The 13,324-nt window shown below is 37.1% G+C and overlaps 2 protein-coding genes across 2 annotated transcripts; both read right to left on the bottom strand.

Moving 5' to 3' along the window:
* Positions 1–2,934: 2,934 nt before the first annotated feature.
* LOC125192771 lies at positions 2,935–5,267 on the bottom strand. The gene is made up of 3 exons (XM_048090416.1): positions 4,973–5,267; positions 4,692–4,736; positions 2,935–3,954 (listed from the first exon to the last, which is right to left on the bottom strand). The coding sequence occupies exons 1-3, from the start codon at positions 4,973–4,975 to the stop codon at positions 3,154–3,156; spliced, it is 849 nt and encodes a 282-aa protein (XP_047946373.1). The 5' UTR covers positions 4,976–5,267; the 3' UTR covers positions 2,935–3,153.
* Positions 5,268–9,512: 4,245 nt separating this feature from the next.
* Positions 9,513–13,324, bottom strand: LOC125191866 (cold-responsive protein kinase 1-like). Its single transcript, XM_048089293.1, has 7 exons — positions 13,210–13,324; positions 11,611–11,711; positions 11,333–11,451; positions 11,032–11,242; positions 10,721–10,958; positions 10,113–10,263; positions 9,513–10,009 (listed from the first exon to the last, which is right to left on the bottom strand). Exons 2-7 carry the CDS (start codon positions 11,681–11,683, stop codon positions 9,644–9,646), a joined length of 1,158 nt encoding a protein of 385 aa, XP_047945250.1. The 5' UTR covers positions 11,684–11,711; positions 13,210–13,324; the 3' UTR covers positions 9,513–9,643.

The following is a 13,324-nucleotide window of genomic DNA, read 5'->3' as shown; positions in this document are numbered from 1 at the left end:
AGCCACTAGGCTGAGGAGCATCGATTGGAGGGCAAAATAGGAATCACAAGAACAGTCTAGAAGCTCTATCCACTATAAAAAGGAGCACGCAATCAACATGAAAAAAAAGTCTTGATCATCGCTTTTCAGATCCTAGTTTAGTTTTCCAATTTCTCTCTACACACTCACGCACTTGGGGGAAATCTGAGGGGGGGGTTCTCATCTTCATCTGAAGTTTGTGGTGCAACACCGTCTCTAAGGAGGTGAGGAAACACTTGTTTTAAATTTTCTGCTTACTTTTGGTACTCTCCGAGTCCTCGCTGTTCGAGGCTCGGTATTGGTGTTGTTTCTATCGTTGGATATTTCATATTTTGCAATGGATATGTCTGTTTATGTTCCGTTTATCTTATCGTGTTGTTTTGGGTTTGGTTTGCTGATTATTGTTGGATGATCTGAGTTTGAAGTTGTTTTGTAAGAAATTGATTGGTTGTTGTGGATGGCTTGGATCCGGAGTGGATTAAGCGTCCTGTGGTTGGATCTGCTTGTTTGTGTTTCATTTAGTTGTTTAAATTCTGCATTCTCATTTTGCCTCGTCTAGTAGTTGTAGATCTGCTTTAGTTTTATCTGTTCTTAATTTCTGTCGGTTTAATTTGGTTACGTTGTTTCAATTCTCGCTTTGCTCTGTTTTAGCTGGTTGTTTCGTGCAATATAATGGAGAAGATGATGTCGCTGTTAGTTAATGCTTTAGTTATTTATTTTGCAGCTTTTTAGTCGTACTCTACCTTTTTTCAGAAAATGGTCCCCACGTTTAGCTTCTTTACCGAGTCTAGGTTAATCAAGGAAATTGTTCATTAGATCTGGTAATTGTCTTGCTCTATTTCGATTTAATATGCATGTTTTTTTAAGTCTATGCCTAGATCTAGCTGTTAGAGTATAATATCTCAATTACCAAGTCTAGGAATTAGAGCTCAACCCCAAAATTGCGTGGCAGCAGCCAACAAAAAAATAGTTCCCGAGTCTTCGAACATGTTTACTTGCGCATTCATCTCCGTGGATTCGATCCCTACTTCCATGTACTAGTTTTTCTTAACTAAAGCGGGTTGAGGGTTTTTGAAGAGGGAGTTAAGGTAGCGATTGTGTGCCCAACGACAGGTAGCTTAAGGTTCTCTGAATTCCTAGACCCAGTGTCTAGTGGATCCCTGGACCGAGGGTTTTCTTTATAAATTTCGGAACACTCTTTCGCTAACCATCATTAGCTTCTAACAACTAAAACACGACTCTTCAAGACACCACTCCTCAGCCGACGGAGGGGGGAAGGGGAAGGGAAAGGGGGAGGAGGAGAAAGACGGGCGGCTGGAAAGAGAATGAAGTTGCTAGCCAGTCGTCGCAGACCGACGCTCCTGCGGGGAAGGGGGAGGAGGATAAGGATAAGACGTCGGTGTACAGTTTGGCGGAGTCCGCTGCTATTGCCAAGGTTTGGAGCTCGATCGTTGATGATCCCCTTGAGGGGAATAAGCAGACACGGAAGGGGTTGTGGGCTCGTATTCAGGACAGCTACAATAGTTGCAAGCCCAAAGGCTCGAAGGAACACAGTCCCGACGAACTCCGGAAGGCATGGGATTGGATAAGGAAGGTCGTATCCAGATTCGTCGGCATCTACGAGAACAACATTCGCTCGATGACCAGCGGCCAGACACTGGACGACATCAAGGAGTTATCGTTGAGCCAGTACCCCGAGGTCGGGTGTTTTCCACAGTTTAAGCACTGGGATTCCTTTCTGGTCTTGAAGGATTCCCCCAAATTCCAGTAGGGGAGGGCTGAGGGCTTTCCGAAGCGGATGCGGCTCGGTATCTCCGGCAACTTCAGCAGCAGCGGTTCCGTCGACCTCTCCGAAGATGTCGATGAGGTGCCTCCCCCAGTTCCCCGCCGCCAGCGTTCGATCGGCCAGAAAACGGCGATGCAGATATCGAGAGGATCGGCGAGCGGGTCCGCGGAAGTCCAATCTTCCGCCGCCTAGACTCTTTCCTTAAACATCATGATGCAGCATGAAAAGCACATGTTAGACGCCGTCATGCAGTGGAGCGTGGCAATCGAACCCAGATTCAAGAAATAGTACTTCATCATGAAGCGCACTATGGAGTTGCCACTGGACGATGGTGGGGCTAACGCTGGGGATGCTGCTGGGGAGGACGCCGACGAGTGAACCGCACAGGATGACATGTTTAAGCTTTTGGAAGGGTTTTTTTTAGTGTAATTTTTTTTTTAATTTTAATGTAGTATGTTTGTGTTTCCTTCTTTTTATGTCCAAGTAATTTCGTCATCGTTATTTTAAATATTTGATCAAACACCAACAAAAATGAATTAAAATGGTTGGGTTGTTTGAAAGGCTATTGGGAGGGCTGAAGGTATTTTTGGTAAGACTTAATGATATGACATGAGGTATTTATGGAAAGGCTGTTAGGAGGGTGTCTTCCCACTCTGAGCCCTAATACATATTGTATGATGATTGGCCGATAACAAACTGCATTCTTAACAGAACATGACGTCATATGTTTATACTTTAAGGGTGTATTTGAATTGGTAGATAGAAACATTTAAAGGGTATTTACTGGCCCAATCTAGTGTTTGAATTGCATATAATTATTCAGTGTGGTCCATCATAGGGCAAAGGCCCGTTGTATTGGGGCAAGAAAAGGGTGTATTACCATCAACAAAAATTTTGTGATAGCAATAAAATGTCAGTCTTAAATTAACTAAAATTACTAATATAGCCTTCAGATTCAATATACTATAAAAAGTCAGATGATAGTTTTGGAATTACACACTATAAAGTGCTACTCCATATACATATCAAACATATGTTATTAAAGACTGGATAATATACAATCAATTCAAACACCATAAATAGAATTAGAAAACCAAGAAAGCATTGTTGCAAAATAATTGTGCTCTTTCTAAATGAAATATAAACTCCAATTCAAACACATTCTAACTCGTAAATTTTATACAATGTGTGTTTATAAATTAGATTTTTTTGGCACCAAACTAATATTTTTATGACATATCTGCAGTTTTATTACTAAAAAAGAGTATATCCCCTACCCACACCTCAGGTGAGCAACTTCACACAAGCCAAATTACAACAATTTATACCTAAAAATGGATAAAAATCCGTCACATATTCGGGCTATAGCGCAGGGGATGACGACGATGCAGGATTCGCTGCAGCCAGCGCCTGCGCGGCTCCGGGGGCAAGCACACGAAGCACTCTCTTTCTCCAGCATCCTGCAAAATCTCGAAAGCATCCAAGTACATCTCGCTCGACTGAGGGATATCCTCCATCTCGTTCAATGATTTGAGAGCAGCAGATAACGAGTGATCAGGAGCACAAATTGCCAATGGCTGAGGCGATAGCACTGGAACCTTCCCGCTATTCAGCTCCACGAGCTTAGCTACACACGTCCTGAATTCATTCATCCATGCGTCTCCTCTTGGCTGAGACTTCCCTGCAGGTTGCTGAGGGAGTTTACTCCGTAAAGGCGCTGGAGTTCCATAGTCATCTTCGGCTGTCTTGAACGACTGAAGTTCAAGATTACCAAGCCTCTCCGGCGGTAGCATTTCGGCCTCAACATCCAAGCATTGTTGGGCGGAGGTTTCGTATTTCCATGGAATAGGGCCGTTTCTTGGATAGCTCGATATTGTTACCGTCTTATCCTTGTCTTTCTTATAGACGGGGCAGATCCGGGCGTCTATGTGGCGTTTCAGATGAGTCGTCCCACTTCTGCTCGAACAAGTGAACAGCTTCCGGCAGTGATTACACTGGCATTTCTCACATGTTCCGTCCTCCTGGATAACCTTCGTGAAATGCAGCCAAACTTCGGATCTCAACTTCCCATCTCGCTTCCGCTTGTCCCCAATGCTTGCTTCGGAATTGTAGTTTGTCTCCAGATCAGTTTCATTATTCGCATCTTCTATCTAAACACAAGAACAAAAATCAACCTAAGCAGATATCAAATGCCAATCATATTAACCTAGCAACAAAAGATACGTTATCCTTAACTTCAACTCGCGCCAAGGCACCTTGCACGTTACAAAGATTGTTCTTTATTATTTCACCAATTATGACCAGTTTCATTGATTTAGCAAACGTAAGATACGATAGCCTTAATGGTAACTCATATCACGGCAACTTACAAGTTACAATGATTGTACTTCGATATATCGCCAATTATGACAAGAAGCATAAATTCACTACAAACCGATCTCAGCAACGTAGCAACATAAGAAACCATATCCATATCTTTAACTGCATTCAGCGCACCTTACATATTACTACAAGTTACAAAAATTGTTCTTCAATAGATCACTAGTTACGACTAACTATCTTATAATTCAACACAAAATTTTGAACTCGAATGCTGTTTACTTGTGTTATATGTTCAATCATGATTTCACAAGTTACAAGTTTGTTCTTGGATATGCCAAAAACTATGACTAGTATGTTTTGAGCCGATTCATTCTCCGTGATTTTAGCTATTATTCTTATGCAATTACACTAGTTTTGAGCTCTAATTATCTGTACTTATGTTCGTAGAAAAGAAACCACCAGATTTCTGCAAGCAACAAAACTAAGTTACAGGAAAAAAAAATTCAAGAACACAACAAAAGCAGATTGGCATGATTTAAATCAATCAGTTGGAGAAAGATCTTACTTCAGTCATCCCAATCTTCATGATTTCCTGGCCATGATTTCCGTCCTAAAAATAAAAATAACAATTAATTACGATTAAATTCTCCATTAAAACAAAAGGTTGATTCAGTTCAACTCTGTCAAATCCAACACTGAACATAATAATCAGGTAAAACTACTTCGAAAAACAAAAATCCTAACTACGATCACTAACAAAATCGCTAAAATTCAATCACAGCGCATAATTCTGAATCACACACAAATTAGTTGGAACAAAATTCGACGGAAAGGGAGTAAAATTACCATGATGCGGAGTGCTACGAAGCAATAATCGGAAATCGAATCGGAGAAATGCAATAAGAACCCTAGTTGGATTTGCTTCGGGCCAATATGGCAGTGCGGTAATGGGCCTGAATAAGAATTCGGGCCCGGCTCGGCCCAATTTACGGCCCTCCATTCGTCCGCCAGTTTTCTTCTTCTTTTTAACTATATCTATATAGATATCGATATAAACAGTCCATTTTCTTCCCTCCAAGTTTCAAAAACATCGAGTGAAGAAGAAGAACAGGAGAAATCTCCAGCAGCAGTAAGAGCGGCTCAGAGCTTCTATCAAATGAGAATTTTGATTAATACTTAGTACTAACTTTATTTTTATTTTTTGAGTTAATTAATTTTACTTAATTATACCTAATACTCTATGTCCATGATTAGAGTGTCAGTTGAATTTGGGACACTGGATAAACAAAATAGTGGATGTAGTCTAATATACTGCTGCCCAAGGTTTACCGAACCGGCAATTAAACTTGAAACCATAATCGTCGGTTACAATTCTAAACCGAAACCGCAAAAAATATTTCGAACCGAAATTGTGAATTTTAGAACCGCGGTTCGGTTCAGGTTCCAAATTTTTCGAACCGAAACCGCGACCGAACCACCGTTCCGGACGGTTCCGAAACCGTGAACCATGAATACAATGATAAATTTAAACATAGTTAATCTTTATATTAAAACTATAACTTTATAATACGATTTCCAAGTTTATTAATTAAAGAGTAAAGGCCAAATATGTCCCTAACATATGGTCGTTTTATCAATTTAGTCCTTAACATTATCATTTTGATTATTAGGTCCCTCACAAATAAACTCGGACCCGAATCGGTCCTCACTTAACAGAACCGTCAAAAAATAGACGGTGATTGCAATTTGACTATATTAAATTACTAATGGTAATTAATTACACCTAATTATAATTCTTAATTCCTATTAAATTACAAATTATTCATTTCATTTTGCAACTGATACTATCTTCTTTCCAATTTTGCTAATAGGAAAAGAATTATAATTAGGTATAATTAATTACCATTAGTAATTTAATATAGTCAAATTGCGGTCATCGTCTATTTTTTGACGGTTCTGTTAAGTGAGGACCGATTCGGGTCCGAGTTTATTTGTGAGGGACCAAATAATCAAAAAGATAATGTTAAGGACCAAATTGATAAAACGGTCATATGTTAGGGACCACATTTGGCCTTTACTCTTAATTAAATTGTTTTTTATTTATGGAGTCTATGGAGTGTGGATCATTATTAATAAATATTTATCAACATTATTTAATAAAACTTAAAAGAATTGATTACTTTAAATAAAACATAATATTCTAATTAACATTGATTAATAACTCGGTAGTATTCAAAATTGATTGGTTGAGTCTTCAAAATTGATTGGTTGGCGGTGGGCGATGGCTGCACTATTCAAAATTGATTGCACAAAAAACTATTTCTTTTATTTTTTTATTTATTTAAATGTTGATTTTAAATTCAAATTGGATCCAATTTTCTTCTATTTTTATCTATAAATACTTCCATCTATCCTCATTTACACTCACCCTAATTCTTGTGTAAATTGTAAATTTGATACTCCCTCTATCCTTCCTTGGGCAGCATGAGATTTTATATACTCCCTCCATCTCCCATAATTTGTCACTATTTCACCCGGCACGAGTTTTAAGAAATATAATAGAAAGTGGGTTGAAAAAATTGGTGGCATGTGAGTCCTACTTTTATATATTAGTTTTATAATAAAATGTGAGTGAGAATGAGTTAGTGGAATATGGGGTCCACCATAAATGGTAAAAGTGAAAGGTGACAAATTTTAAGGGACGGGCGAAAAATGAAATATGTGACAAATTTTCAGGGACGGAGGGAGTAGTTTATTTTGTGTGTCAAGTGGAGAGAGTAAAGTAAGAGAAATGATTAAAGTAGATAAAAGGGTGTTTCCATTTTAAGTTATGAGGTCATCTTGGTTGGGACACACCAAAAAGGAAAGTGAGTCATTTTCAATGGGACAGAGGGAGTATCATTTTCACCTTACTCGTCTTAATTAAATTTAAACTATCCATTTCCTTGCTCCAATTTATTTTATAATTTCAAACTACAAGGCAAAAAAAAATTAGAGAAAAAACCGCAAAACCGCGAACCCGAACCTAAACCGCTACGAACGGTCCGAAAACTTGCGGTTCGGAACCGAAACAGAAACCGTGAAACATCCTCATGGTTCAGTTCCGGTTCCATATTTTCCAAAACTGGAACTGGCGGTTCCGAACCGAAACCACCGGTTTATGAACCGTGGGCAGGTCTAGTCTAATACTCCCTCGGTCCTATAGAAATAGGTCATCTAGGGTTGACACAAGTTTTAATGTGTAATTGGTAAAGTGAGATGATGATAAAATGTAGTTGAAATTATGTAGTGGATGATGGGGTCCATAACTGATAAAGTAAAATAGAAGGAGAAAAGGAATTTAAATGAATATGGACTATTTCTATGAGACAGACAAAAAAGAAAATATGGTCTATTTTTTCTATGGGATGGAGGAAGTATTTATATATTATTTTTGTAATAAAATATAAGTAAATGAGTTAGTAGAGATGAAATTTACTTATCATTTAAAATTTTGTTTTTATATGTTAACTGTAAAAACAAATTGGTCCCAACATCTTTGAATTTCATTCCCAATTACATAATAACCATCTAAAATTGACCATCATAATTAGGGGTGTCAAAATGGATATCGGGAATTGGAAACCCAATATCCAAACTCGAAATATTGGGTACCCGATACCCGATTTTTCGGGTTTCGGGATCGGGTTCGGGTATAGGATTTTTAGATTATCAGGTATCGGATAACCCGATACCCGGTCGGGTATATCCAAATTACCTGAATTACCCGATTTTTTATATTTTATTTTTTAAATTTAATATAAATGTATTTATTCTATTATTTAAAAATTAAATAATTAAATATACTCCCAAAATCCTTCACTCTTAAGTCATATTTTGGGTTGATGTATGAATTGAGATGTTTATTATGGATAAATAAAGGGGTGTTATAACTTATGAATTTTTTATTTCTAAAATTTGCAGTAGTTTTTTTCTCTTAAATTTGAACTACTTTAAGTTTGTATCAAATTCGAATGACAAGTCTATTTTTTTTAAAGTTTGTAGCTTAAACTAAAAATCCAAAATTGGATTGGATACCCGAATTTTCAAGACTGGATATCCGAGTCTGGTATCCGGATATCTGAAATTATTTTCGAATCGGGTATCGGGTATTAAATTTTGGAAAATTCGGGATCGGGTACCCGGAATTTTCGGATCGGATATCCTGACAGGCCTAATCATAATATAGAATAATGCTTAATTTATCAAGAAGTTAACGAAAAATTACGATTTAAATGACAAATTTTTATTAAAAATTTAATTGTATGGGAAAATTGAGAAACGTGCAAAAGTTATGATTTAATTAGCTAGTTTTATTAGATATGAGATTAACCAGAAGTCAACTAAAAGTTAGTACTAGTATAATTTAATTGACAATCTTCCCTCTATCTTATCAACACATTTTATCCCGACAAAACACATCTAGAGGTCTTTGTATACATTTTAATTCATAGGTCATTATACAAATTTTTGTTTTAATATGTTCTTATACTAATACATTTTGTTTCATTGAGTCCTTTTACAATTTTTAGTTTCATTTAGGTTCTTATACTAATGCATTTTTATTCAAGTATTTTTTGGTTGGATGTATTTAACAAATTTCAAAATTTAATTAGCTTTTTTTTGTGTTAATAAAATTTATTTATTTTTCGCTCTCTCTTGTTTATTTTAAAATTAATTTAGTTACAATATTGACTCAAGAATTATTAAAAAAATGAAATATTTATAAATTGATAATGGGCAATATCTATAATTTTTAGCAAAAAGTATTTTCTCTCTCATACTTGATCCTCCCTCTTAATTTATTCTTATTTCAACTCTTTTGTTTTATTTTCTCCACTCAATGTATTACACATATACTCTTCGTGTTGAAAAGAAACTCCTTTATTACAAGAAACAAAAGAGAATATTTTTTCAGAAAACTTTCATGAAACCTTACCTAAAATAAAAAAACGAAGCAACTACTAACAATATAAAAGAATGAAAACCTTTGAACTAATATCCAAAAAAAATCGAACTAATCAAACAAATAAAAATATTAAACTAAACTAAAGCAAGCACGATACCAAAAGCAAAAATAAGTTCTCTTATTATTCTAGTCTTAGAGCAAATTCAGTCTTTGGCATGACTTGGTGTGAACTTTGATATAAATGACTAATTCAGAAGTCATGATTGTAATTACTACATAACCATTCATTACTTTGCTATATTCATAACTTGACTTGAATTATTCTATTTTATGGTTCTGCGTAAATTAACCACCACCGCACCTTTGACAACTGAATTACAAACTCAATTAACAAAAGAATATAAATTATACAAAACCAGTAACTAATTCAATTCCAAATGCAATTCGAAATTTTCTAAATTGACATTTTGAAGTAGACTGAAATATACTATTATCACTTTAATACAAAGATTTTCACTCACAAAAAAAGCCCAACAAAAATTTGCCATATCACTAAACATTGTCTCTGCTTAATTACTCCGATCATATATTGAACTGAAAGTCATGGTACCATGCGACACATTTGTAACTTGTAATGGAGAAGACCCATCTGGTGTTCCCCAGCCTGACGATGATCCGTGTGGTTCGTAGCTCGAGCTCGTCAGACCCAGCAGCTGCGTCACTAGGGCCGGCTTCGTGATGTTCTCATCGTCCACATCTATCTCGCCTTTCAACATTTTCGCGACCTCAGACATGGCGGGGCGCGTTTTGGGCATCACTTGGGTGCATAGAAACCCGATCTTGAGATATCTGCAAGCCTCGTCAATGTTGGCCTCCCCCTCCACCGATGAATCGACCAGCTCGGACAGCAGGCCCTTCTCGTATAGAGTCCACGCCTGAAACGAGGAACTGATATTTCAATCGAAATCCAAACCAAAATAACCGTAACATTTTCGTACCAAGACTCTAACTGAAACACCGAATCAAAAAGTTCCGAACCATTTCAAGGAGATTTTGTGCTCCGGCTGGTAATCTCTTGTCTCTGTGGCTCCTTCCGCTGACGATTTCCATTAGGAGAACGCCAAAGCTGTACACGTCTGCTTTCCGTGTCAGCTTTCCACGAATCGCATATTCTGGGGCTAAATAACCACTGCGCACGACGACTACTAGTTAGAACCATATTCAAAATCGCATTGTGATAAAATGAAGCATACAGAAAAGAATTTGAACAAACTTCTAACATCATCTAAGATGATTCATTTCCACTCATTATCAAGATTAGATGGTGATGCTCAAGAAGTCGGCATTCTATGAAGCCGGTAGATTAGAAAAGGCATCGTAAAATGATTTTGTATGTGGGGTTAGCTTCAATTTCGTTGGAAATTGAAATCAGGATAAAATACAAACAAAACCACTATCAGAGCAAAGTTCTGAGTATTTTAAACCAATTACTGAAAAATGCAGACACATGAAGATCTCTAATGAATTAGACACCATTAAAATTGCATTATCATCCATTTTACTAGTCATATAACAGATAAAACACAATAATACATCCAATTCCTAAGTTAAGGAAATAAAAATGGGATAGGAATTCACCAACTTACTGTGTCCCAGCAACACGTGTGCTGATGTGCGTCGCGTTGGTCGGGAAAAGCTTCGCCAAACCGAAATCTGAAATCTTTGCCTTGAAATCTTTGTCAAGGAGTACATTGCTTGCTTTTATATCTCTGTGAATGATATGAGGCCGGACTTCCTCATGAAGGAAGGCGAGTCCTTGTGCCACCCCTATGCAGATCTGAGACCGTATTTTCCACGTGAACTGAACACGGCTGGCTCGTCCTCCTACATTACAAGTTAATAAGTATCCTCTCGAATTAGAGTAGCAAACCAAACGTGCACTCATGGGAAAGGTCACCTAGAAGAGTTCGAGCAAGGCTATTATTTTCGAGATAGCCGTATACCAAGATTCTGTGGCCCCCTTCCGTGCAGCAACCGTACAACTTGACGAGGTTTTCATGTTCGACTCCTGATATCGAGACTATCTCATTCAAAAATTCCTTCACGCCTTGCTCTGACTGGGCAGAGAGAACCTTTATAGCCACTAAAGAGCCGTCTTTTAGCCTTCCCTACAAGTTTGAATGAGAATTTAGTTGATCCAGCAGGACAACAAAACAATTTGCAGCATCAGATGATGCAGCAAGGAATTGCGCGCGTACCTTGTAGACCAAACCAAAGCCGCCTTCGCCAATCTTGTTAGACTCATTAAAACTTTGAGTAGCTATTTGTAATTCTCTGTAACTGTACAGCTTAGCATCTTCAACGCTTGAAAAAATTTCTGCATTTGATTTCAAATTCCATTAGAAAATTCTTCTCTTTAAGCACATGATGCATAAACATCATTCAAAAGATGCATCGATACGTCCATGTTGTGACCAAATTGCTTCATGGATTATCCCACCACACGGTTTGAACAGTCTGGACATGAGATATCTACCTTCGTTTATATCTGTTGTTCGCTTCTTAGGTGAAGATATTTTTTGCCTACAGCAAACGGTGAAGCAACTCATCCCACCAATCTCTATATGTCCATTAAAACTGCAATGTACATATGCATTTGTATCTAATGTTAACATACTTCAAAAATTCATTTCTTAGATAAGCAAAAGGAAATGCTGATATTCTGAGTCATTTACCAAGGTACTACTAAATTCACACTTTACATTAAGTAAAAGAGGAACTATGCATCAAATTCAAGAAAATCTAGGAAACTAGATACTCTTAGGGATTTTGACATAATAAGCATGTAAAATATTACTCCACAAAATGCAATCTCTCAGTTCTAAATTAAGGCCTACAGAAAAGGGAAAGGCCTTCCAATCTTCCTTTACTTCATAGTTCATACAGCAACGCAAAAGCAAAATTCCAAGTAGTTACGAAATAGAAAAATGTCATCACACATTTCTCTCAAAAACTATGGTCTTATCCTAATACAGAGCGAAAGACGGGTGGACCGTATATTCATAAAAATATGTTGCCATAAGTAGCATAACGCATTGCCACTCTGAAAACTTAAGATGGAAATTATCCTTGACAGAAAGCCCTCTTTCCTTCAAGAAAAACCTCAGGCGCAAATTTTCGTTCAATACTATATTCAATGATGTGTCCCTTCTCCCAACTCTACACAACATTATAAAGGACTCCACTTTCTTTATAACCAAGCAACGGGGAACCCTTTATTATCCTCCTCTAACTCCATCATTAAGATGAAATGGTTGTTTCACGAATGCCTATCCACATTGGTTGCACCTCAGGGCTAGAAATGGAACCTAAAGATGTTGCATTATTCAATGGAGGCTCATACTTATGCTTGCGGGATTGAGGGAAAGGGCATAACAAAAGAATACCACGACAATCACGAAAGAATACTCCCTAAGGGGGCATTTACCATTGAGGATGAGGAATAGCCTAGACAAGCAAAAACTAGTAAAGGTTAACCAATTGTTTACTAAGATGGATTGGAAGTTTGAAGATATCCTAAGGCTCTTGCTAATTTTAATTTGAGCTATCTTGCTTGATATTGACAAGGGGTAAATTGGACAAAATTCCAGCGATGAGGATTAAAAAACTCAATCAATTCATGTGTATCATCAAGTAAAAAACTCCTAAAATAACAGAAAAACGGTTGAATACAATACAGGGGGAAAAGCCCTTCAATAATTTCATGTACTACTAAAATTTTACAGAATGAGAGCAATATAATTAAAAATGGAAACTTTCCATTCAACTCTAAGTCCCATAACTAGAAATGGAAGACACATCTCAGAAGGGGGAAAATCATAAATACTAAACAGAAACAACACATATTATGCACACAGAGGGAGAGAGGCCAATATAATCAATCATTATGTTATAAGACAAATAAAGAAACTTGGAAGAATGGAAAACTATGAAGAAGGAGAAGTATACAACTCCCATAAATAAAAAATGAAGACAGCTGAGAAAGGGAAACATAATTCTTGAATAGACTAAACTAGTACTCCTACTACAGATTTGGGGGAAAAAAGAATTTGGAATCGAAGAGAAGAGTTCTGACCATATCGGTGGAGGATGGAAGAGCACAAATGACGCAATTTTGCAATTGCAGTTTTAATTTTATTTTGTGGGAGTGTCTGTCCTGTCCTGTCCTACTACTTAGTTGCTTCGCTGCA

This window comes from Salvia hispanica, chromosome 6 (genome assembly GCF_023119035.1).
Source record: "Salvia hispanica cultivar TCC Black 2014 chromosome 6, UniMelb_Shisp_WGS_1.0, whole genome shotgun sequence".
NCBI lineage: Eukaryota > Viridiplantae > Streptophyta > Magnoliopsida > Lamiales > Lamiaceae > Salvia > Salvia hispanica.
This window is presented reverse-complemented; position numbering and strand designations above follow the sequence as displayed.

What these genes read in the sequence shown, in the direction of transcription:
- LOC125192771 (XM_048090416.1), bottom strand. An exon ending in TGAAGATTGGGATGACTGAA is followed by an intron (nt 3,955 to 4,691) that starts GTAAGATCTTTC and finishes TCTTGTGTTTAG; the next exon opens with ATAGAAGATGCGAATAATGA.
- LOC125191866 (XM_048089293.1), bottom strand. Translation starts at nt 11,683, where the DNA reads ATGAGTTGCTTCACCGTTTGCTGTAGGCAAAAAATATCTTCACCTAAG. An exon ending in AACAACAGATATAAACGAAG is followed by an intron (nt 11,452 to 11,610) that starts GTAGATATCTCA and finishes AATCAAATGCAG; the next exon opens with AAATTTTTTCAAGCGTTGAA. An exon ending in CACAAAATCTCCTTGAAATG is followed by an intron (nt 10,010 to 10,112) that starts GTTCGGAACTTT and finishes TCCTCGTTTCAG; the next exon opens with GCGTGGACTCTATACGAGAA.